At 40.8% G+C, this 24,480-nt stretch overlaps 1 protein-coding gene across 1 annotated transcript in view; it reads right to left on the bottom strand.

The window, feature by feature from the left end:
- LOC124797781 (anaphase-promoting complex subunit 1) overlaps positions 1 to 24,480 on the bottom strand; it is a 349,586-nt gene that overhangs the window by 282,726 nt on the left and 42,380 nt on the right. Inside the window, exons 3-5 of the mRNA XM_047260813.1 lie at positions 23,837 to 24,101; positions 23,623 to 23,717; positions 4,000 to 4,156 (exon numbers count right to left, since the gene is read on the bottom strand). Of these exons, the coding sequence (XP_047116769.1) occupies positions 4,000 to 4,156; positions 23,623 to 23,717; positions 23,837 to 24,101 (517 nt within the window). The remainder of the gene's footprint in view (positions 1 to 3,999; positions 4,157 to 23,622; positions 23,718 to 23,836; positions 24,102 to 24,480) is intronic.

Genomic DNA, 24,480 nt, shown 5'->3' with positions numbered 1-24,480 from the left:
CGTCCCACCAGACAACATGTTTCCAGTCATCAACAGTCCAATGTCGGGGTTGATGGGCCCACATGAGGCATAAAGCTTTGTGTCATGCAGTCATCAAAGATACTTGAGTGGGCCTTCGGATCTGAAAGTCCATATCGATGATGTTTCATTGAATGATTCGCACACTGATACTTGTTGATGGGCCAGCACTGAAACCTGCAGCAATTTGAGGAAGGGCTTCACTTCAGTCATGTTGAACGATTCTCTTCAGTTGGCACTCTTCCCAATGTCCCATTCTTCCAGAAACTTTTCCCAGTCACAGTGATGTCGGAGATATTCATGGTACACTTGTGAAATGGTTGTACAGGAAAACCCCCACTTCATCGCTACCTCGGAGACACTGTGTCCCATTGCTTGTGCGCTGACTATGACACCACATTCAAACTCACTTAAATCTTGATAACCCTAATTCCATTTTGTTTTGAACTTGATTATGTCATGCCATACCCCAGGTACATTGTGATTGAATGTGAAATTTAGCTGTTTTTGGCATGTAACTCCATGGTTCATTTGTAAACCATAGTTGTGTTAACAGGACGACCTGCATTCGATGTACTAAATAGTTATTTAACATATTTTTAAACTGAATGGTCAGGAGAAAGAAAAATAGGTAAGTCACTTTTTTCGAAAGTGAGTTATTGCTACACTTCATTTCAGACTGATCATACACATCTGCTGCTATGCTAAACCGCAGGGGGAGGGGGGGGGGGGGCGGGGGGCATAGCCAGAGACATTAGCATTCAAAGTTTTGCTGTGGGGCAGAAAGAACCGGTTAGTTAAATTTTCCAGGGGAAAGAAACAGGCAAGTCAGTGGGGACTCATCTGCTCATGAGAGAGCACAGTCCCCCTCCTGCCTAGTAAACTGTAGTAGAGGAAAAACAAAAAGCAGATGTCTGTCTGCATGGACTCTGCAAAAAATGTATCCTTGCCAATATGGTAACCAGTGACCAGTGACATTTACTTTAAGCAGCAACTTGCGATCTTCTTGCAACAGATGAATCTGTGTTTTGTGTTTATCCTGAATGCACTGCACAAAAGGGAACAAATGAAGTGAGGTCTTCCTTTTACACTTTGTCACTCGTACACTGGGTGAGGACACTGAAAACCTATATGCAGGAAGGACAGGGATGAACGTTTGAAGCAAAAAAGTCTAGTAAACTTGGACTCTAAAGGCATACCTTAGGAGCTATGAGTACTTATTCAATAGAAGAGATGTGTTTCACATAGCAAAGATAAAGAAAGTGGTCATTGCTCTTAAGGTAGCCATGTTTACTGGACATATTTTTCTTGTTTTGTCTACACTATTACCTTTCAAAATATGGAAAGCAAGAAGCTTGCAGCAGAAGAGATTTGTTTCACACTATGGAAAATGATCATTCATATCATTTCCGTGAATGATGAAAGTTCCACCTGCGGCATCTTATGTATTTTGTGGTTCTGCTGGTGGTCAAAATAAAAACTTCACCGTTTTCCACATCATTTGTACTTAAGAGAGCAACAAAATTTTGGATTAGAGAACACAAATGCACTGATGGGAACACATGATGTTTTTAAGGAAATGATCACAGCATCCAGATGGGAGCCATCCTGTTTGACTGTGGTGAGTGTTAATCAAGAAATGGAAAACGCTATTTGACTCAACGTATACTGCGAAGTGCCGTTTCAAACGCAGGCTGTTAAGATATCATCATCTGGATCCAGCAACTGCCATATGCTGAAATATCAAATGACATAATAGGGAGGAATCCAAACTGGCATAATAAAGGCACCATGCTAAATCTGACTGATGGCTGGGCTGTGTGAGCTGCCCATATCAGCTAATAATAGTATTTTTAACATGTTCTTTGAATACTTTGTGAAGGTAAAATTCAATACACATCCACAAAATACAGACCGGTCCTGCAACATAACTTGGGCTGCAATGCCATCCACTGTGGTAATCTCCAAATCATCAATAGCCTTGTAAATGGTGAAACAGGGACATCATCTGTATCGCCTAATGGAGCACGGCATGGCTCAGTGGCATAAAGACTGTGCTCGAATCGCCCGCAGCCTCTTGGTAAACGTAGGAGGCTGCGCGCTTGGGCAATGGCAGCTCTGTGCTGTGTAACCACAATCGAGCCGCGCGGAACAGCTGAGGAAACCCAGAGGGGGGCCCCAGAAAATTTCCGTGTTAAGTGACAATATACTTTCTTCAAAACTGTAAAACTTATCATTTATTTGAATTTTTTATACACTGGCGTATAACTTGCTGACACTTTAGGAAACAAAAGGATCAATCCAAATGAAGTGGTGCAATAAAAATTAAGTTGGTTTCTTGACCATTTTTAAATATTTTAACCTATAATTGAGAAGTTCAAAACAGTTTTCAAAACAAATTTGTCTTTCATCTTTACTGAATGGTGGCCATTTTCATTTGTAAGCACACGACGAAGTTTCAGTTTAGCAAAAATATGAATATCTCTGCACTGGGTTAAGTTACAGCATTGCAGTTGACATGATTGTTTTTAGAAAAGTGTCCTCTGCAACTTTGTCTACTACACAAAATACCCTAAACTCAAAAATAACCAGTCAAAATGACCTCCAAAGTTTGGTATCCAAATTTACAAAAATCCAGTTTTTAGACCCGAAAATGACAAACAAGGTGTCACATTGTTGGAATATTGTGCATGGACAACAAAAGGAAAAACTGAGACACCTCAAGATATCAGCATATCACCGGGAAAGCCTGAATGATTACAACAACTTAATGTAATACAGTAAAAAAGGTCATGCCTATCTGAAAAATTACAATGCAATACTTCATAGTGTACTTTACAAACATGAATGGCAATAACGTTTCCCACATACAGAACTGTTTCTATTCTGTTCCTTTGTCCAATGTATGTGTCATCTCATTCCAGTTTGAGATGCTGTAAAAAACATTAGTTTCTGCAAGCCTAGATAAGCTTTGGTGTTAAGGTCCCTTAGTCTCTATTAATGGTCCAATGCAAATCCTAAATCATATAAAGATACAGAATTATAATACGCCCCCGAAATTATTTAGTTTCTCCCAGGATAGTTCATATGCAAAAGGTGAATGGCCAGACTGGAATACATAATAGGTTTGCTGGTATATGCTATCTGTCTACACTCTTTTCCAAGCAGTGGCTGTATCATCTCAACTCTAGTTGTTCTCATATCACTTTAGCAACTGATGTGTAACTGCAACACTACTCTCCTTTCCAAGTAGTATCTACCAGTAAGCTCCAGATTCTTTAAGGAATCAAACACCTGTGTATAACATAGATTCAAATATCAGATTACTTTACAAATAAGTTTGTGTGTTAAATATTTGACAGTAAGGATGTAAGTGAGAAAAAGTTTAGAAAAAATCTGAAATCGTGCTTAAAGTTTGCTGGAAGTCGCTTAGTGCTCTCAATCTCAAATACTGGCTGAATGAAGTCCATGAACTTGTGCCGCCTCAAAACAAACACATACTTTCTAACTGTAATATTTGTCTTAGTGTGTCAGACTTTTAACATAAGGCTGTGTCTTGTACTGAGTAGATTATGACAGCATTTTAGGTTTTTCTTAATTTAGTCAATAACTACTTGAAATATTGAAAATAATTTTTGTTGTCCTTATCCTGCAACTGGTACTGGATTATGGGTTCCCAACAGCCTTTTTGCGCGAAAATTGTCCTGTATCACTAATGTTGTACTATAGGCACTGGAAAATGGTCTCTGACCAAATTGGTCATATATTAATATACAATTAAAAATAAATTATAAATCAGCTTCACATATTGTACTGTCATTTCTTTGATACTATCATAAGAGAAAATTAACAGATAACACTTTCCCTATGGAAAGGTGACTGAATACGCCAATAACTCAAAAGTGACAGCAGACCACATGACAAATTTAAATAAAACAGAAAATAAAAAAAAAGAAATGAAATAAAGGTAAAATGACTTACCATGTTTTGATACTACCGGGGTAACATCATCTAAAGGGTGTGATAATGAAAAAATTGTAGGTGGATTTTCATCAAATTCATAATCAAAATGAGGTGTTGAAACATTTGTTGCTCGTTCAAGTAGGAGGCCGTACTTGCACGGCCATGCTGCAGACACCTGGAAAGAAATTGACAAACCTCAAGATGTTTTTCTTTTCTTTTTTTTAATTTCAGACATTTATTCTTTCCATGGAATTTGTTCGAATTTGGGCTCCTAGCAGACACCGCCGTCCATATAATCCCCTTTAACTCAGCAATCATGTACACACAGGTGAGCAGTACACAAGAACTGGATGTGCAAGTCACTCATGTGTTGCTTCTTCCATTAATAAGTTACACCTCTACAAAATTCTCATAATGACTGCCATTTCAGATCTGGGTTACTACAGTTTCATGCTACCAAGATTCCTGTTCAATATTTCAGAATAGTTATTTTCAAATTATTTATTTTTAAATGATACAGAGACTTATTTTCTGCTTATTTATTTATTTATTTGTTCATCCAAGGATCATCTCACAATGGTATATCAATTGCTACTGTAATACAACGAAAATTAATGGCTCACAATATACACATAAACAGAATACGTAAGTATGCTTTATGAGGATATGACAGGGGGTCAGATTTTACATACCATATAGTGTTTTCCGTATTTAAAATCAGTTATTAACTATAGCATAGACACAGCTTTTTTTAAGCCTTGGGATACTGTTTTTCCACAGAAAATAGCCAACATGAGAAAAAATTTTAAAGAGGTATTATAACTAACTACAAAGTCAATTATGTAGACAGCAGTAACCCAGAAACAGTTCCATAAATCACCAACAATGTTACACATGTCTTGCTAATATTTGTGTACCTTGAAAACATACTGGGTTGTATCTGAGCAGAAATCATGAAGAGATTTCTGAAAATAACTATCTTTTCTTTACATAATAGTAAAGAAGAACATCAACAGTGTTCTGGAAGGCAAGAAACATTGTACTTATCCTTGTAATCTCAGCTGCAGAAATCTGCTTTTAATTTCATTCCTGCCAATCAGTTTATTCAGGTCTTTTCTGTTGACAATAAAAGTAGCCTCTTATTCTACCTGCTATCAGTTTTAACTTTCCACACATTTCACTTTCTCCACCTTTGCCTCTACAGATAACACTACATTCTAAAAGCTGAGTCTCAATCAATAGCAACTGCTTTGCCCCACTGTCAATGCTACTGCTATAATTTCACCGGCAACACTTATTTTTCACTAAAATACCAAATAGAGAAACTATACATGAAAAAGGATGGACATCTGCTTGCCAACAGTTAGTAAAGGAATAACTGGAGTCTGATTGATAACGTACAAAAAAAAAGATTGAATTTCTAGCATTTAAAATTTCCTTCTTCCTTTGGTGGAAGAAGGAGACTGGGAGGGGGGGGGGAGGGGGGGGGGGGGGAAGGTAAGTTGTTAAGCTCCAAACCAGCCCTAAAGGACATATGAAAGGTACTGAAGAGTTGTTAGACTTGGCATCGATCTAATAGCCAAGGGTAAAAATACTCACAAAAGCTGCAGGCAACCAGTATATCGAGGAATGAATATAAGGAGGAGAAGAAAATTACAACAATAATAGATGTGGTCAAAACTAGCCGTAATAAAAAGAATGTTACTGTGATTGCATCTAAAAGCAATACAAAGAAACAACCAGTAATACCACCCATATTCTATACAATATACAAAGGTGTTAACAGAAAACAGAGAGAAAGCAGTATGTGAACACAGAAGAAAGGGAAACCCCTGATAGAGGAGAGAGAGAGAGAGAGAGAGAGAGAGAGAGAGAGAGAGAGAGAGAGAGAGAGAGAGAAAGTAGATGAAATCAGCTAAAGCAATCTGCATGGCAGATAAATAAAAATATGAGAGGCAGTGCCTGTGTTCAAAGTAGTAAGCACAGGTGTTTGCAGGAGAGATCAATGCATCCTGGAAAATACGGTTCCAAACTACAGAGATAATAATAGGATCTCCCACATGTACACATATCTCATCAATTGAATTGTAGTTGATTAATTTTTCTAGCCCCATACTTCTCACTGTCCTTCAATCCTATTTCATTTAGATTTTGCATTCTCCACCTTCATTTATATTCTCTTTTGATACCCTTTGTGAAATTTTATTTATTCATTCCCCCTTTCCTAACATTTTGTTACCCTATTTTTACTCTTGATTTCTGTGCAGTCCTAAAGCATCAACAACATACCGACCATTGCCACACTGCAAAATGGCATCAAGAAGGCGCCGACTCACGCACCAATGGAAAGAGCAGGCAGTGCCACACCTCCAGGTGGACAGAGTTCAGCACCTCTGTCAATGCTCATTCAATTGTGGTGCATGTTACAGTGAAGGACAATGCGCAACTTAAGGTTTTTCAGGTGCGGCCTGCGCCTCACACACTTAGAGACAAAGTTACAAGTAAACTTCAAGAATGACAAGACAATGGTGCTATTGCTCCTCTCCAAGCTAGTCAATGGGTTGCTCCCTTAGTAATCTTACCAAAGCCTCCTGGTAGACTTCATCTTTGTGTTGACTTTAAATCCACCATGAATCCACAAACAATAATTGATACTTACCTGTTCCCTCGTCCTGAGGAATTAATGGACAGGCTTGGTGCAGTCCACTATCTTTGAAAAACTGACTCATGCAATGTGTATTCCCAAATTCTGCTGGATGAGGAGTCTTGGAAAGTGTTTGTGGTCAACACACATTTAGGGTTGCTCAAATTTTTGCGCTTACCCTTTGAGAGTGCTTCCGTGCTCGTCATACAGCACCAGTACTTAGAACAGCTTACTGCAAAAGTTCCATTATGTTCAAATTATTCGTACGATATTATAGTGTCAGGACATGCACCACAAGAAAATATCAGCAACATTCATCTGCTTTTTCATGTGCTTTCAGCTGCAGGTTTGAAGGTGCCCTTATTCAGCCTGAAATACAGTATTTAGGCCATGTTCTTCATAGCCAAGGTGATCATCCCCTTCAATCACATTTGCTGGCCACCCGGGACATGAAACGGGATTGCAGTTAGTTCTCGGAAAGTTGAAATGTTATATCCGATTTATACCCAATGCAGCCCAGATCGGGGCTCCATTGCATTGGTTGCACTGGAACAATGTGCCTTTTGTTTGGACCAAATGGTGTCAGGAATATCTTGACTGATAAATGCCTTGTTCTTTCGATCAAGCTATGTCTATGGTTTTCACAGTGGATACTTATTCGTATGTACTCTCACAGTAATCAGAGCTGTACTCTCACACAAATTTGTTTCACTGGACAGACCGATTGCTTTCGCTCCCAAATTATTGCCAAGACTCAATGTAACTATTCCCACACTCGAGAAGGAAGCACTCACTATTGTCTATGGGATGACAAAGTTTTCACCATTATCTAGTGGTCAGAAGTTTTACCTAGTGTCGGATCATAAGCCACTTCAGTCTTTGTTTCATCCAGCCAAACCAGTTCCGCCACACACGGCTCAGCTGCAACATTTGGCATTGTTACTGTCACAGTATCACTATTAAATATTGTACCGGCGTGCAAATGCCGACACCCTTTGTGGCCTTCCTGTAGGTCCAGTTCTGAATTCTATGCTACTGCTGCATCTTGTTGTCAGATCGATGTGCAAGAACCTGAGCTTTTACAGACTTTTTCACTGAACTATAGGAAAATTGCACAAGCCATAGAAGCAGACTGTGACTTGAACATTTTGTGCATTACATCTGTTCTGCTTGGCCTCGTTCAGTGCAAAACATTCAGAATTCCCTTGTGCATCGATATTTTGCTCATCAGCATAGCCTCTCCATCCAGCAAAGTGTGATTTTATTGCGAAATGGCTCTGGACAATCGGGGCGTGCTTATTCCTAAAATGTTTCAGAATGACTGGACAATCACGCGTGCTTAGTCCTAAAGAGTTGCACAGAGATGTGTTGCAATGGCTCACCAAGGACATTGGGGAACAGCACACAGAAAATACTTAGTGTGTCAACACTGTACTTGGCCGGACATGGACACTCACATTGAACAAATGTCACAGTGTCATACTTCTGCTGAGAATCCACCAGTGCAGCGGCAAACGTGGCAATAAGTGCATATTGACATTGCTGGTCCCTTCGGGAACACTTGTTGACTTATTGTTATAGACTCTTTTAGCATATATCCATTTGCAGTGGTCATTAACTCAACTACATCCCGTAGTACTGTTCACCAGATGATGGGAGAGAGAATGATTCTTCGAAATTTGGGTGCATGCTTGTATTTAATCCAAGGTCCTGCTGGGTTGCTGCTCTGTCATCAGAACCAGATTCATGTTTGTCGCTTGAAAGATTCTTCTGCAGATTTTCTGTCCACAGTTTTGCATCCTACTGGGATCTTGAGGCCAGCACGGCCGCCCTCAGATGCCTCTTCTGTACGACCTGTGGAACCGATGAAGCTGAACCCAACGCCTTTACCATTACAGCAGCTCAACTTCCCAGCACTCATTCTGGCAACTGCTGTGGATGCACTGCCATTATCATCACCATCCTCTCCACTTTTCATCGGACTATCTGAGGAAGAGGCTGGGCATCCTTTCAGGGGTTACCAACTGACATTCCCCTCGGAGCACGGGACGGATGTGGGGGAGCAGCCGGGGGCTCAGTGTCGGTCTGAGTTGTGGCTCCCTTCTCCTCATGCCACTCAGCTTCCTGCCTTCCCTCCTGTTGTCGTAAATGGCTCCCTACACAACAACATTGCGACATTTTGGAGGGGAAGAAAGTGCAGTCCTAAAGCATTGACTGCACACCGACCAGTACAGCACCGTGAAACAACATCAAAAATGCACTAACCTGCATGCCACCAGAAAAGGGGGCAGCATCATACCTCTAAGAAGAGTTCAGCACCCCCTATCAACGCTGATTTAACCAGCCGCCCATCACTGTTTGGCCCAGTTTGGTTGCAGACATTGAGACCATCAGCACTGAGTATTAGGAAAAAGATACTTAGCCTGCGTTCTACAAGCAGTAATAGACTGTATAAGTTACTGCACATAGGAGGCACAAAAGCGCATACCTCAAGTTAAGTTTTATTTATTTTCTTTTTAAAGTTGAAGTATTGTAACAATCTGAAAGTTTAACGTACAGATGACCTGGATTCTTGCCACCAGTCATTGTAACTTCTCTCCTTCCTTGTTTGTGTCAGTTCCGACACCCACAGCAGCTGACGCAACAATATCCATCTGAAAATTATTTCTTTGAAAGTTAGCATTCATCTCTGAGCAACATACTGCCTACAACGCATTTTCCATACACTATACCACAAATCCAAGTAACTAATGCAATGACATTTCTGATCCTTTTCCTGCATCATGTCTCTGGCCACATCTAGTGTGTGAAGTTATCTTCTTTTAATCCTGCACTTTTATGGTTTTCATCATGGTTTCTTAGCTCACTCTCTCTCTCACTTACCTAATCAAAGAACAACTTTAGTACTATTCCCCCTCCCCCTCTCCCCTTCTACTTCTGTGCATCATCCCTGCTCTAACACCACTCCTTTCAACTACTGGTAAGCAAACATTCCTTATATGTCTCTAACAGTATGTTTGAGTTTTCTTACTCAGTACTTTGAATTAAACTACAGGGAAAACTTACAACAATTTTTCGCTTAATAGCAATTATAAGAGAAAACAATATTATGACAGGAGAGAGCTTTTATTAGGTAAGGATGGAAACATAATTTTGATTGGCTTTCAAGTACTTGACTACTTTGAAATCCCAGCAACAAATTTGAAAGAACAACAGGGCACACAGATGATAAAGTTTTGTCAAGGAAAACAAGTCACTATAGCTGGGAGAGATACGAAATCTGGTTCAGATTCCATTTGTGTACTTTTACCCGCCCTGTTCTTGCATTCAAATATACACAGTGCACCATCTTGGCAGTTGTGAACATGTTGCAACCAGAGGTCTTGCACATTCCTTTTGTACTCCATTGTGTATGTTTTATATGTACGTCCATGTGATACATAAATAAGGAATGCAAGAGGAATGGTCAGAAAGTTTTAATTATCAACTAGAGAAACTCAAGTTGTGTTCTGCTGTTAGTGCTACTCTATGTATTCATTCTCCAGTGTGAAACATTTCTCTCAACAATGAATGACATGGTGCAGGCCTTGGTTGTACTACTGAAAAATTCTGTTGCATAATAATTCAAATTTTAGAATGCAAACCTATCAAAGATATACTGGAATATCTTGTAGCCTTAATTGCTTTGCACCCAAAAATGCATACTTTTAGCAGGAAAACATTTCAGTTAATAAAACATCTGAAACATAAAATTTTGGAGTCTAGAATATCCTTTGAGAATGTTAGTAGGCTACACAGCAGAAACATATGTGCCTGAAATTCTCCTCAGAAAATATAAATTAATATTAATGTCATTTTAAGAATATACAGTCAATAGGGAAATGAAGTAACTTCACTGTCAGAGATGTAAAAGTACTGCTCCCAATTTTTGTATTTTATATTGTGAAATGAAATGATCGTAAGGCATTACTTGTTGGATGACCCCATCTGGGGTTGTTCAGTGACATAGTGCAAGTCTTTTTGGTGACTTGTGCATCAATGATGATGACAACACAATGCCCATTTTTGTTACTTGCTGTCTATTTTAATATTATGTAAAACTCTTCCTTCATTTCTTAAAGTGAGCATCATAAACACTGCTACAGTCACTCACCACTGAGCCATAGTAGAATACAATCATTGCATACGGTCTCCAGTTGGCCTCCAATAAGTAATGTTCCACGGTCATGTAGAGTCAGTTGTAGGAAGTTCCACGAATTTGGTAACATGTATGAGGAACAGTCATAACAGTCTTATTATCATCTCAAAAAAGGACAATTATTAATTAATCATTGGTTTCATCGACTGTATTCCAGTGAAACTGTTGTGCACAGTGACTGTGATGCAATTCAAACAGGAAGAAAGTCACCAGTCACTCGCAGTTCAGTCTGCACTTTATTGCACATTTAAATTTCAGCTGCAGTACAGCTATCATCAGTGTATATGAAGCAAGTCATGCAGACTCAGCTTACAAAACTATTGAGTCTACATGATGCACTTCATACACACTGATGATAGCTATACTGCAGCTGAAATATAGATCTGCAATAAAGTGCAGACTGAACTGCGAGTGACTGGTGACTACTTTCCCGTCTCAATTATTTGTTTGTAATTGTATGTCAGCAGTACTGCCACAGTACCATAGCACACCTCTAGAGGAGCTAAAGCAAACTTGCACAACTCTTTGATAAAACACTGTAGTTGCAGTAGTAGTAGTAGTAGTAGTCGTCATCTTCACAGATTTTATTCCCCACTCTTCCTTCAATTACAAACTGACAATTTCTTGATGCCTCATGATGTGTCCTATCAACCAATCCCATAATTTTAGTCAAGTTGTGATGCTAACCTCTTTTTTCCCCCCATTAGATTCAGTGCCTCCTCATTTGTTTTTTGATCTACTCATCTAATCTTCAGCATTCTTGCACAGAACCACATTTCAAAAGCTTCTGTCTTCTTTGTGTCTGAAATGCTTCTTATGCATGTTTCAGTTCTATAAACAGCTACATTCCCGACAAATATCTTCAAAAAAGAATTCCTAACACTTAGTTTTGTAATAGATCTTAACAAATTCGTCTTTTTTGGAAATGTTTTACTAGCGATTGGCAGTCTGCCTTTTACAGCATCATGTGGTAACATAATGTAATGTAACGTAATCATTTTCGACAGCAATGGAAAACGGGCTGCTGTGTCAGGAAAAATTCAGACAGTTAAAGAAGTCAACTGGATCCTCCTGATACAGCTGAACATTTTCTTCTGTTGCTGAAAACAAATTACCTCACAATACTTCACTTCAACAGTAGCCTGAACCTTTTTTTTTTTTGGGCTTCTCTAGTGGCATGATACAGTACTGTGGTGGGGGCTATTCAATATACACCAGGACCACACACATGAACCTGTAAATGAACAAAAATTAATTAACCAACTTCGTATTTTATGTGAAAATTAAAAGCTTATTACTAACCCACACATACTTTATAAATTGCCTCTTGTGTAAATAGAGTAGACTCTTATAAGTCTTTGCAGATTTTTGATCTCTTTTGCAATAATAATGAAACTTCTTGTTGGCACAGTGACTATCATTTAAGTGTTTAGTGACAATAAATAAGCTTTAAATGAACTTTTAATTCTGTTTTACTCCAAAAAAACTTCTTGGGTTTGTCACATAGTCCGAGTACAAGAATATCTCATCAACACAACTGTTCGACATCTTCCGTTGGTAGTAGATGCTTTTGTCACTGCTACAGGATGTGACAGGTGATTACACATTGTCATTGAGATTCATCTGGCCAGAAGTAGGAATTACGCACGCATGGGAAGGCGACAACAGCTGGATGGAAGCAGCATTCATAGTGACTCCTACTAAGAGCTGAAGAGAGGGCTTCCATGTATGCACCAGGGGATAAATGTGCTGCCAGACACACTCAGAGGATCTGGTTCCTTCTCTTTTCAATTAATGGCAGCCAGTACCACATAATCCCAGAATGATGATGCTGACAATAAAACCTGTCTTCTTGTAAAACACATAATGTTCTTTATTCAGGCAATGCTCCGCTGTAACTGATTTATCAGGTTGGTCCAGATGTGTATATCACTGGTGTTCAACGCAATGTTCTTGTATGGTGCGACACATCTGCCCTGTATAAGATTTCCTACACTGGCGTGGAATCCTATATATGCGGTGTTTTCTAAAACCAATGTCATCTCTGACCAAAAACAATCAATTCCTCAGTTTTCCTGATAGACAAAAACTACACTTGATGTGCCTCTTTAAGGATTCTTTCCATGATTGAAGACATGCTGCCAAAATACAGCAAGAAAGCAATTGAAGTGGGTGCCTCAGCATCTTCATTTACACCCATACATTTGCTTGGAACACATTGCATATTTGTTTATCAGAATAACCATTCTGTTGGAACACTGTTCTTAAGTGTTGCAGCTCACTTGGCAGTCTGTCGGGATCTGAGACAATTTATGCTCTATGTACCAGGAAGCATAAGACATGTCCACATTGTGCAGGGCGATGACAGTTTTTTGCCTGCAAATAACTCTGTGTTAGTTGGTTTGGAGTAGACACTATGTCCCAGCATTCAGTACGTTTTTCTTCCAACAATGTCATCTGGGAATGGTAAGCTGCCACCTTTCTCCAATTCCACAGTAAACTGTATAGTCCGATAGAGTGAGTTAAAATGCAACAGAAACATAGGTAGGATGAATAGGATGTGTGACTGTTGTGTACGGATGCAGGAGGAGTTGGCCACTGTTCGCAAACAGCTGAACGTGTTAATGGCCGCAGTCAGCCGTCTTCAGGCTGCTGCCTCGGAGTGTATCGGCAGTGGGGAGTCTGGTGCATCGCATGGTACACCCGAGGTGTTACATGCTTCACCCACTGTCCCTGCTGTCGAGACATCTTCGCGGGTACCGGGCATAGTTGGGCCACCCTCTCCCCAAGGGGAGTGGCGGGTTCAGCGGCGTTAGTGGCGCACGAGTCGGAGGGTCAATGTGGAGGCTGGCCGTGTGGCATCGCCCGCTCTGCCTGTTGGTGAACATGTGGCCGCTCCTTCGGCAAGGTCCGAGCAGGCACATGGGGTGAGGGGTTTATTAGTGATTGGGAGCTCCAACATTAGGCGGGTGATGGAGCCCCTTAGAGAAATAGCAGAAAGGTCGGGGAAGAAGGCCAGTGTTCATTCTGTCTGCTTGCCGGGGGGTCTCATCCGAGATGTGGAGGAGGTCCTGCTGGCGGCGATAGAGAGCACTGGGTGCACCTGACTGCAATTTGTTGCTCATGTCGGCACCAATGACTCCTGCCGTCTGGGTTCAGAGGTCATCCGCAGTTCGTACAGGCGGTTGGCAGACTTGGTGAAGGTGGAAAGCCTCGCTCGTGGGGTGGAATCTGAGCTAACTATTTGTAGTATCGTTCCCAGAACCGATCGCGGTCCTCTGGTTTGGAGCCGAGTGGAAGGCTTAAACCAGAGGCTCAGATGATTCTGCGGAGATCTGGGGCGCCAATTTCTCGGCCTCTGCTATCGGGTGGAGAAATGTAGGGTCCCCCGGAATAGGTCACGCGTGCACTACATGCAGGAAGCGGCTACAAGGGTAGCGGAGTACATGTGGAGTGCACATGTGGGTTTTTTTGGTTAGAGAATTCCCTCCCTAGGCCCAACAAGACGCCTCCTGAGACACGGCAAGGTAGCAGTAGGCACAATGCAACAGGGAATAACAATATTAATGAGCTAATAGTAAACTGCAGGATGGCCTATAGAAAGGTCCCAGAACTGCTCTCATTAATAAACGGTCACAATGCCCACATAGTACTAGGGACAGAAAGTTGGCTGAAACCAGATGTAAACAGTAATGAAATCCTAAACTCAGATTGGAATGTATACCGCAGAGACAGGCTGGACAGTGAAGGGGAAGGCATGTTTATAGCGATAAGAAGTGCAATAGTATTGAAGGAAATTGACGGAGATCCGAAATGTGAAACAATTTGGTTGAAGGTCGCGGTTAAAGCAGGCTCAGACATGGTAATTGGATGTATCTATAGGCCCCCTGGCTCAGCAGCTGTTGTGGCTGAGCACCTGAAGGATAATTTGGAAAATATTTTGAGTAGATTTCCCCACCATTTTATAGTTCTGGGTGGAGATTTTAATTTGCCAGATATAGACTGGGAGACTCAAACGTTCATAACGGGTGGCAGGGACAAAGAATCCAGTGAAATTTTTTTAAGTGCTTTATCTGAAAACTACCTTGAGCGTTAAACAGAGAACCGACTCTTGGCGGTAACACATTAGACCTTCTGGTGACAAACCGACCCGGACTATTTGAAACAGTTAATGCAGAACAGGGAATCAGCGATCATAAAGCGGTTACTGCATCGATGATTTCAGCCGTAAATAGAAATGTTAAAAAAGGTAGGAAGATTTTTCTGTTTATCAAAAGTGACAAAAAGCAGATTTCAGAGTACCTGACGGCTCAACACAAAAGTTTTGTCTCAAGTACAGATAGTGTTGAGGATCAGTGGACAATGTTCAAAACTATAGTACAATATGCATTACATGAGTATGTGCCAAGCAAGATCCTAAGAGATGGAAAAGAGCCACCGTGGTACAACAACCGAGTTAGAAAACTGCTGCGGAAGCAAAGGGAACTTCACAGCAAACATAAACATAGCCAAAGCCTTGCAGACAAACAAAAATCACGCGAAGCGAAATGTAGTGTGAGGAGGGCTATGCGAGAGGCATTCAATGAATTCGAAAGTAAAGTTCTATGTACTGACTTGGCAGAAAATCCTAAGAAATTTTGGTCTTATGTCAAAGCGGTAGGGGGATCAAAACAAAATGTCCAGACACTCTGTGACCAAAATGGTACTGAAACAGAGGATGACAGACTAAAGGGCGAAATACTAAATGTCTTTTTCCAAAGCTGTTTCACAGAGGAAGACTGCACTGTAGTTCCTTCTCTAGATTGTCGCACAGATGACAAAATGGTAGATATCGAAATAGATGACAGAGGGATAGAGAAACAATTAAAATCGCTCAAAAGAGGAAAGTCCGCTGGACCTGATGGGATACCAGTTCGATTTTACACACACAGAGTACGCGAAGGAACTTGCCCCCCTTCTGTAGGAGAGCGTAGCGTTCCAAAGAATTGGAAAAGGGCACAGGTCATCCCCGTTTTAAAGAAGGGACGTTAAAAAGATGTGCAGAACTGTAGACCTATATCTCTAAGGTAGATCAGTTGTAGAATTTTGGATCACGTATTATGTTCGAGTATAATGACTTTTCTGGAGACTAGAAATCTACTCTGTAGGAATCAGCATGGGTTTCGAAAAAGACGATCGTGTGAAACCCAGCTCGCGCTATTCGTCCATGGGACTCAGAGGGCCATAGACACGGGTTCCCAGGTAGATGCCGTGTTTCTTGACTTCCGCAAAGCATTCGATACATTTCCCCACAGTCGTTTAATGAACAAAGTAGAGCATATGGACTATCAGACCAATTGTGTGATTGGATTGAAGAGTTCCTAGGTAACAGATCGCAGCATGTCATTCTCAATGGAGAGAAGTCTTCCGAAGAAAGAGTGATTTCAGGTGTGCCGCAAGGGAGTGTAGTAGGACCGTGGCTATTTACAATATACATAAATGACCTTGTGGATGACATCGGAAGTTCACTGAGGCTTTTTGCGGATGATGCGGTGGTATATCGAGAAGTTGTAACAATGGAAAATTGTACTGAAATGCAGGAGGATCTGCAACAAATTGACGCACGGTGCAGGGAATGGCAATTGAATCTCAATGTAGACAAGTGTAATGTGCTGCGAATACATAGAAAGAAAGATCACTTATCATTTAGCTACAATATAGCAGGTCAGCAACTGGAAGCAGTTAATTACATAAATTATCTGGGAGTACGCATTAGGAGTGATTTAAAATGGAATAAAGTTGATCGTCGGTAAAGCAGGTGCCACGCTGAGATGCATTGGAAGAATCCTAAGGAAATGCAACCCAAAAACAAAGGAAGTAGGTTACAGTACACTTGTTTGCCCACTGCTTGAATACTGCTCAGCAGTGTGGGATCTGTATCAGATAGGGTTGATAGAAGAGATAGAGAAGATCCAACGGAGAGCAGCACGCTTCGTTACAGGATCATTTAGTAATCGCGAAAGCGTTACGAAGATGACAGATAAACTCCAGTGGAAGACTCTGCAGGAGAGACGCTCAGTAGCTCGGTAGGTGCTTTTGTTGAAGTTTCGAGAACATACCTTTACTGAGGAGTCAAGCAGTATATTGCTCCCTCCTACGTATATCTCGTGAAGAGACCATGAGGATAAAATCAGAGAGATTAGAGCCCACACAGAGGCATACCAACAATCCTTCTTTCCACGAACAATACGAGACTGGAATAGAAGGGAGAACCGATACAGGTACTTAAGGTACCCTCCGCCACACACCGTCAGGTGGCTTGCGGAGTATGGATGTAGATGTAGATGTAGATGTAGATGTAGTGGCTCCATTCCCTGGTGCCAAACCATACATGTACTGCCAGCATATGGCCAGGAGGAGGAAGACAGAAGATTTGTCGACTGCAGTGCTCTTTCCTCTAGGTCTTTTATGGGAGACAGGGCACTTCCCATGGCGACACCATCTACTGGTTCAAAATGTTGGTCATTAAAAAAGAAATAAGTTGAGGTAAGTACATGTTTAAATAATATCACAATGTGTTTCTCAAACTGTTAATAATCTCTAATGAGTCCTATAGAAGCATTTTCACAAATAAAGGTACATCATCTAAGCTGGCTAAAACCTCCTACAAAGTCGTCTGAATTCTGAAAATGAAGGCCACAGTTTCCCAGGACAGGTCCCAATGACAAAGCAAGATATAAAGCTAAGAAATAGGTAGGCACTTCAAAGTTGGTTACTATGACACGAAGAGGTGATCCACCAATGTGAATCTTCAGTAGACCGTACATTCTTGGGGGAACTTGATTGACTTGATGTTAAGTGGAATGGAATTCCTCTTGAGAAGGTTTAGAAATTTTCTCTGAACCTTGCCAGTCAGATCCTCACTTAGCTTGCAATACACAGGTCACTGAGCAGTGCATCTGTACTCTTGTTGTATTCAATTCACAAGAGAAGGATAGTGGCCTTTCTCTTGTTGGCAGGTAAAATGAGGGTCTCTGTCTGCTCTCAAGTCCCACAGAGCCTTCCCTTCGCCTGAAGTAATACTGAACTTTCTATGTGAGGCTTATATTAAAATTCGACACGCGTCCCTCCTAAGCTCTTCTGCAATGTCACTGGGAGGTTTCAAAATTGCCCACTGCATCCCAGCTATCACATCTCACATTGGGGCTGCCCAGGTGCAAAGGTCAGACCTTTCTCAAGCACTGAAACTGGTATGCTGTCCATAATTTTGTCCCTGTGATTAAACACATTGCATTGTCGTGGTGTATTTGGTTTCAGCATTCAGTTTACAAAGACAGGCATACTTTGCCATCTGGCAAACTTCAGCTTCTTGTTTAGTCCAGTCAGCTAGCACCCAGGTAGTGCTATATACCCAGTCCCAGGATACAGCAGAGGTTTGAAGAGGTCTTTAGGTGTAGTGATAATTTCATGGGCACTATGTGCAGTTCCCATCATGTATAATGTACCCTCTTTCTCACCAGAGCTGCACTAGCCCATTACTTAATTTTACTAGTGGATGCAGAGCCAGTATGGTGTTAATTTAGCAAATGTAGGGGTAGTTTGCCTGTAATGCCAACTCAATAAAACTGTCATTGTTAACTGTAATTTACCTCCCTTATTACATAATTCGTTCAGCTCTCATACGTCACTGGCCATCTCCTCCCCATAGAGGCACCAGATATGACTCATCAGGGTTTCCCGCTGTGTCTATTGCAAATACACTTCTTCATGTTTGCCAATGGATAACACTGTACAGATCCCACAATATTTCATCAACACAACTGTCAGACATCTTCAGGTGATGGTAGTTGCTGTTATCATGGCTGCAAGATGTGCCTGGTGATGACAGTGGATGGAAGTGGCACTCATAGTGTCCTGTACTGGGAACTGAAGAGACACCTTCTGTGTGTGTGTGCTGTGGCAATAACTGTGCTGTCAGGCACTGATTACTTACACATATTCTAAGTATCTATCATTTAATAAATGGAACAAAAAGTTAAAATGTCAACTGAGGTAAGTATAGTCAATAATTTCACAGACTTTTTGCAGATGATGTCATTATCTATAATGAAGTACTATATGAAAGAACCCCCCATGAACCATGGACCTTGCCACTGCGGGGGGAGGCTTGCGTGCCTCGGCGATACGGATAGCCGTACCGTAGGTGCAACCATAATGGAGGGGTATCTACTGAGAGGCCAGACAAACATGTGGTTCCTGAAGAAGGGCAGCAGCCTCTTCAGTAGTTGCAGGGGCAACAGTGTGGATTATTGACTGATCTGGCCTTGTAACATTAACCAAAACGGCCTTGCTGTGCTGATACCGCGAACAGCTGAAAGCAACGGGAAACTACAGCCGTAATTTTTCCCAAGGGCATGGAACTTTACTGTATGGTTAAATGATGATGGCATCCTCTTGGGTAAAATATTCCGGAGGTAAAACAGTCGCCCATTCAGATCTCTGAGTGCGGACTACACAGGAGGACATCGTTATCAGCAGAAGCAAAACTGACGTTCTACGGATCGGAGTGTGGAATGTCAATTGGGCAGGCAGGTTAGAAAATTTAAAAAGGGAAATGGATAGGTTAAAGTTAGATACAGTGGGAATTACTTAAGTTCGATGGCAGGGGGAACAAGACTTCTGGTCGGGTGAATACAGGATTATAAAAAGAAAATCAAATAGGGGTAATGCATGAGTAGATTTAATAATGAATTAAAAAAAATAGTAGTGCAAGTAAGGTACTAGCATAGGGAACGCATTATTATAGCCCCCCATGAACCATGGACCTTGCCGTTGGTGGGGAGGCTTGCACGCCTCAACGATACAGATAGCCGTACCGTAGGTGCAACCACAACGGAGGGGTATCTGTTGAGAGGCCAGACAAACATGTGGATCCTGAAGAGGGGCAGCAGCCTTTTCAGTAGTTGCAGGGGCAACAGTCTGGACGACTGACTGATCTGGCCTTGTAACACTAACCAAAACAGCCTTGCTGCACTGGTACTGCGAACGGCTTATAAGCAAGGGGAAACTGCAGCCGTAATTTTTCCTGAGGGCATGCAGCTTTACTGTATGGTTAAATGATGATGGCATCCTCTTCAGTAAAATATTCCAGAAGTAAAATAGTCCCCCATTTGGATGTCCGGGCGGGGACTACTCAGGAGGACATTGTTATCAGGAGAAAGAAAACTGGCGTTCTACAGGTCGGAGCATGGAATGTCAGATCCCTTAATCGGGCAGGTAGGTTAGAAAATTTAAAAAGGGAAATGGATAGGTTAAAGTTAGATATAGTGGGAATTAGTGAAGTTCGGTGGCAGGAGGAACGAGACTTTTGGTCAGGTGAATACAGGGTTATAAATACAAAATCAAATAGGGGTAATGCAGGAGTAGGTTTAATAATGAATAAAAAATAGGAGTGCGGGTAAGCTACTACAAACAGCATAGTGAACGTATTATAGTGGCCAAGATAGACACGAAGCCCATGCCTACTACAGTAGTACAAGTTTATATGCCAACTAGCTCTGCAGATGACGAAGAAATTGAAGAAATGTATGATGAAATAAAAGAAATTATTCAGGTAGTGAAGGGAAACGAAAATTTAATAGTCATGAGTGACTGGAATTCGACAGTAGGAAAAGGGAGAGAAGGAAACATAGTAGGTGAATATGGATTGGGGCTAAGAAATGAAAGAGGAAGCCGTCTGTTAGAATTTTGCACAGAGCATAACTTAATCATAGCTAACACTTGGTTCAAGAATCATAAAAGAAGGTTGAACCAGGTTTTAAATTGTAAGACATTTCCAGGGGCAGATGTGGACTCTGACCACAATCTATTGGTTATGAACTGTAGATTAAAACTGAAGAAATTGCAAAAAGGTGGGAATTTAAGGAAATGGGACCTGGATAAACTGACTAAACCAGAGGTTGTACAGAGTTTCAGGGAGAGCATAAGGGAACAATTGACAGGAATGGGAGAAAGAAATACAGTAGAAGGCGAATGGGTAGCTCTGAGGGATGAAGTAGTGAAGGCAGCAGAGGATCAAGTAGGTAAAAAGACGAGGGCTAGTAGAAATCCGTGGATAACAGAAGAAATATTGAATTTAATTGATGAAAGGAGAAAATATAAAAATGCAGTAAAGGAAGCAGGCAAAAAGGAATACAAACGTCTCAAAAATGAGATCGACAGGAAGTGCAAAATGGCTAAGCAGGCATGGCTAGAGGACAAATGTAAGGATGTAGAGGCTTATCTCACTAGGGGTAAGATAGATACAGCCTACAGGAAAATTAAAGAGACCTTTGGAGAAAAGAGAGCCACTTGTATGAATATCAAGAGCTCAGATAGAAACCCAGTTCTATTCAAAGAGGGGAAAGCAGAAAGGTGGAAGGAGTATATAGAGGGTCTATACAAGAGCGATGTACTTGAGGACAATATTATGGAAATGGAAGAGGATGTAGATGAAGATGAAATGGGAGATACGATACTGCGTGAAGAATTTGAAAGAGCACTGAAAGACCTGAGTCGAAACAAGGCCCCAGGAGTAGACAACATTCCATTGGAACTACTGACGGCCTTGGGAGAGCCAGTCCTGACAAAACTCTACCATCTGGTGAGCAAGCTGTATGAGACAGGCGAAATACCCTCAGACTTCAGGAAGAATATAATAATTCCAATCCCAAAGAAAGCAGGTGTTGACAGATGTGAAAATTACCGAATTATCAGTTTAATAAGTCACAGCTGCAAAATAGTAACACGAATTCTTTAGGGACGAATGGAAAAACTGGGTGAAGCCAACCTTGGGGAAGATCAGTTTGGATTCTGTGTAAATGTTGGAACACATAAGGCAATACTAATCCTATGACTTATCTTAGAAGATAGATTAAGGAAAAACAAAACCCACACTTCTAGCATTTGTAGACTTAGACAAAGATTTTGAAAGTGTTGACTGGAATACCCTCTTTCAAATTCTGAAGGTGGCAGGGGTCAAATACAGGGAGCAAAAAACTATTTACAATTTGTACAGAAACCAGATGGCAGTTACAAGGGTCAAGGGGCACGAAAGGGAAGCAGTGGTTGGGAAGGGAGTGAGACAGTGTTGTAGCCTATCGCCGATGTTATTCAATCTGTATACTGAGCAAGCAGTAAGGGAAGCAAAAGAAAAATTTGGAGGAGGAATTAAAGTCCATGGACAAGAAATAAAAACTTTGAAGTTTGCCGATTACATTGTAATTTTGTCAGAGACAGCGAAGGACCTGGAAGTGCAGTTAAATGGAATTGACAGTGTCTTCAAAGAAGGCTATAAGGTGAAAATCAACGAAAACAAAATGAGGATAACGGAATGTAGTTGAATTAAATCACATGATGCAAAGGGAATTAGATTAGGAAATGAGACACTTAAAGTAGTAGATAAGTTTTGCTATCTGGGGAGCAAATTAACTAATGATGATCGAGGCAGAGAGGATATAAAATATCAACTGGCAATGGCAAGGAAAGAGTATCTGAAGAAGAGAAATTTGTTAACACTGAGTATAGATTTAGATGTCAGGAAGTCTTTTCTAAAAGTATTTGTATGAGTGTTGCCATGTATGGAAGAGAAACATGGATGATAAATAGTTTAGACAAGAAGAGAATTGAAGCTTTTGAAATGTGGTGCTACAGAAGAATGCTGAAGATTAGATGGTAAGATCACATAACTAATGAGGAGGTACTGAACATAATTAGGGAGAAGAGGAATTTGTGGCACAACTTGACTAGAAGAAAGGATCAGTTGGTAGGACATGTTCTGAGGCATCAAGGGATCACCAATTTAGTATTGGAGGGCAGCATAGAGGATAAAAATCGTAGAGGGAGACCAAGACAGGAATATACTACGCTGATTCAGAAGGATTTAGGTTGCAGTAGGTACTTAGAGACGAAGAAGCTTGCACAGGATAGAGTAACATGGAAAGCTGCATCAAACCGGTCTATGGACTGAAGACAACAACAACAACAACAACAACAACAACAACATATGAAAGAAGTGAAAATTTTCCAGTCTGACTTTGATAATATTTCAAAGTTGTGCAAAGATTGCCAACTTGCTTCAAATGTTCAGAAATGTAAAATTGTGCACTTTGCAAAACAATAAGTAGCTCACATGACTATAATATGAACAAATCCTAATTGGATAAGTCAATTCATACAAATACCTGAGTCAATCTTACGTAAATCCAGTGGCAGACATTAGTTTATTGCTAAGATACTGGTAAAATGCTATCAATCTAAAAAGGAGACTGCTTACAAAATAGTTACATGAGCCACATTAGAATATTGCTCACCTACATGGGACTCATACTGAGCAGGATGAAAAAGGGATATAATCATAGAAGTATGCAAAGGACAGACTGTTAAGAGAACCAGGACATGGGTTTTATATCACCTCTGGCCAACTTCTCTTAGGTGAGTGCACCACTATTAACAGCATTAGCCAGATATTTGGGACTTTATAAATGCAACAGTAGAAGCACCTCATGTCTTTATGTGACATATATAGACTCACTGACTTACACAAACTTTAGATTTACTTTAAATGCTACAGTTGTGATGGCAATGGGAGACATGAAAACTTTTCTTTAACAAATATTTAGGCTTTTTTATGTTTTGCAATGAAATTGAGGATCAAGTGCTCTTAATTCTTTTTAAGTATATTTCTGCTGTTCATTTGGATCCAATAACAAGCTGAATTGATGAGATAGGATTTTATATAACTCAAAACTTCAGTTTATTATTATTCTATTGAAATACAAACCTCAAACTGAAGAGATGAAACATAATCTTCGCCATCTTGAGTATAAACTTTGATGTTTTCAGCATCTATTAAGCAAACAGCAGGTGTAGGTGCCCCTGTAAAGTGCCCACAGTATAATTTTTCTACAACACACTAACTTTAGTGAGATATTAACAACAATATCAAAGTTACTTGTATACATATAACTATTTTAACAAGCTTTGGTTGTACATACCTTCTGGTTCTTCTGTTGGGGCCCTTCCAGCTGTCCAGCTAAGGATAGGTTTATCAGAAGAAGAAACATGGAATGTACACCAGATGGCAGCTTGCAATGGTGTTTCACTTGTGTAACTACTTTTTATCACTTTACTGCTGTTTGGATTTCTATGACTTGACATCGACCCCTGGCTCCACACAGCTATTTTACCATTCATATACAGCTCCTCTTCACACTGCTGATCATCATCTAAGCTTGCCCTTATGCGCCAGTTTTCACGATTCTGCCAACAAGAATTGTTTCCATCACTGCTAGCTGTTTACAGTTTAAACAGTATTACCATATACTTGATAGTAAACGAGTAATTGTTTATGCAACTGGATGTGGGTGTGAGGAAAGGACTGAGCAACAAAGAAGATAGGGAGGAGGTGGGGGGGGGGGGGGGGGGAGGTTTTTTATGAATAATGCAATAAAGATAGCAAGTATTCATCATTGCAGTTCTTGTATTTGCCATCTCACCATATAGTGCAGATAGGCACAATGTCAGAAAGTGAACTTTTGGCAAAGAGCCAGAGACTTGTGTGTTTGTTTGTTTGTTTGTGTGTGTGTGTGTGGGGGGGGGGGGGGGGGGAGGTTGGAGGGAAAGGGGGGGGGGGGGGAGC

Source organism: Schistocerca piceifrons, chromosome 1 (genome assembly GCF_021461385.2).
Source record: "Schistocerca piceifrons isolate TAMUIC-IGC-003096 chromosome 1, iqSchPice1.1, whole genome shotgun sequence".
NCBI lineage: Eukaryota > Metazoa > Arthropoda > Insecta > Orthoptera > Acrididae > Schistocerca > Schistocerca piceifrons.
This window is presented reverse-complemented; position numbering and strand designations above follow the sequence as displayed.